We start from the raw sequence: 1,850 nt of genomic DNA, 5'->3' as shown, positions 1-1,850 counted from the left end.
GGGGGGGAAAAAAAGTAGAGCAGAAATATCTTGCATTTTGGTTTTATTTAGTAATAAAGCACACAAAGTAGCATTGTTTATCTTAGCCCAAACAATTTAAATTATTAAATTACATGTTACATAAACAGTAAGACTGGAAGTAATTTACTGTTCATCTAATGCTAATCAATAAGCCTATCAAAATTCTTCTGGAATAAGGAGGGGTCTAACAGCTTCATCTGTAGACTGGTCACTGAAGTGTTTGCCAGGAAGTATCCAAAACTGGCCTTAAACAAAGAACCAGTCCTACATCCACTGACTGATAGTTCTTGGGCCAGAGTTTAAGAAATCTACACAGAAAGTACATTTTGGTCCAAAACTTAATCAACTTTGTAATTGATGTGATAAACACTACTATTCACATTCTGTGCAATTCCGTGTGAATTCTATAATGAAGCTATAAAGGGATTCCCATGCACAAGTTACAAGTTAAAACATGGCACAGTAATCTTCAGATTAGTAATCTTCAGGCTGAGGAGTTTACTTATGCAAAAAGAACCCCCTATGAGAACAGCTTATTTTTTTTCAAAAGAGCTGCTATGATTCTCTTATACTCTGTAATATGTCTTATCTGTAACTCAACCTAAAGTCATGCTACCCCCCAAGGCAGCTCCAGCGATGCTTGTGCCTTGCCCAAAGTGAGCACACAACACTGCCCAGCAATTTAGAACTTAGTAAACTCAAGGGGGAAAAAATTAAGCAACAAATGCATGAGTACATTTTGGTGACAGGAACTTGCTTTCCTGCAAACAAACTCTAAGTGTGTTTGTTGCAAAATAAGATTATTTTAAAGTAAATGTGACATGAAGACGTCTAACTTTCATTTTCTGTTAGAGATGATGCCTTTCATTGGTTCACTGACCTTCCTCTTCATCATGGAGTTCTGTGAATTCTCCTGATTGCACGTAAAATCCAAGCTTTGAATCTGCGAGAATTACAAGAAGATCTTAATTGAGCTAAGAAGTTAATGTTGACATGAAGCAGACACAAAACTGTCACTAACTTCTTTATATGCATAACAATCTGAACCTGCTTTTGTGGGCTGTTTTGGCCCTGCACTAAGGTCCTGCTGTCAGAATAAGAGTCTGGTATTCAAAATTTTAGGAGCTGAGAGCACCTGGAGACAGTCACGTTAAAGGACAATTTCCTGGTGTGCTCTCTCTAGTGAATTTAGCACATTCCACTCCTAAGGGAATAGGTGTCAATGTTTGGGACCATAAAGGAACAATTAAGGGCCCAGAGAAACCTAGGGGATTTAGAATCAAGTATTTTTTTTTAAAATTTATTTTATACTATTTTACTTAGAAGGTTTGTTTACATTGTTTTTCACACCAGAGCTTTCCCTTTTCCTTTACTCACATCTCCCTCCACCCATATAATTATGAGACCCTATGATATACTTTTTTAGAGAGAAGCTGGATTTCCATTCACTCATTGTTGCTCATTTTCCTCCCTACCCAGCCCCCAGTTTCACTTTTCTCTTTGAAAAAAAATCTTTCATTATTGCACAATTTCTTCCCCCTCCCCAGACATGTTGTTGTTGTTGTTATGTGCCGTCGAGTCGCTTGTGACTCATAGCAACCCTATGTACAACAGCCCTAAACCCTGCTCTGTCCTGTGCCAGTCACACTGTCTCTGACACTCCCATTCCCATTACCCCAGTCACTAATCAATCTACCTCATAGAGGGCCTTCCCCTCCTGTGCTGTCCTTCCCTCCACCCTACCAAGCATGATGTCCCTCTCCAAGGACCGGTCCCTCCTTACAACATGTCCAAAGTATGTTAGACAGAGCCTCAGAATCCTTGCCTCC

At 39.4% G+C, this 1,850-nt stretch overlaps 1 protein-coding gene across 1 annotated transcript in view; it reads right to left on the bottom strand.

The window, feature by feature from the left end:
• Nucleotides 1-859: 859 nt before the first annotated feature.
• The window catches only part of LOC102844274 (HORMA domain-containing protein 2-like), a 30,179-nt gene continuing 29,188 nt past the window's right edge, over nt 860-1,850 (bottom strand). The window contains exon 10 of the mRNA XM_006896493.1: nt 860-964. Coding sequence (XP_006896555.1) covers nt 860-964 — 105 coding nt within the window. The remainder of the gene's footprint in view (nt 965-1,850) is intronic.

This window comes from Elephantulus edwardii, unplaced genomic scaffold, assembly GCF_000299155.1.
Source record: "Elephantulus edwardii isolate Elephantulus edwardi_28Jun2011 unplaced genomic scaffold, EleEdw1.0 scaffold00186, whole genome shotgun sequence".
NCBI lineage: Eukaryota > Metazoa > Chordata > Mammalia > Macroscelidea > Macroscelididae > Elephantulus > Elephantulus edwardii.
Note: the sequence above shows the minus strand (reverse complement) of the source record. Positions and strands in the feature narration are given on the sequence as shown.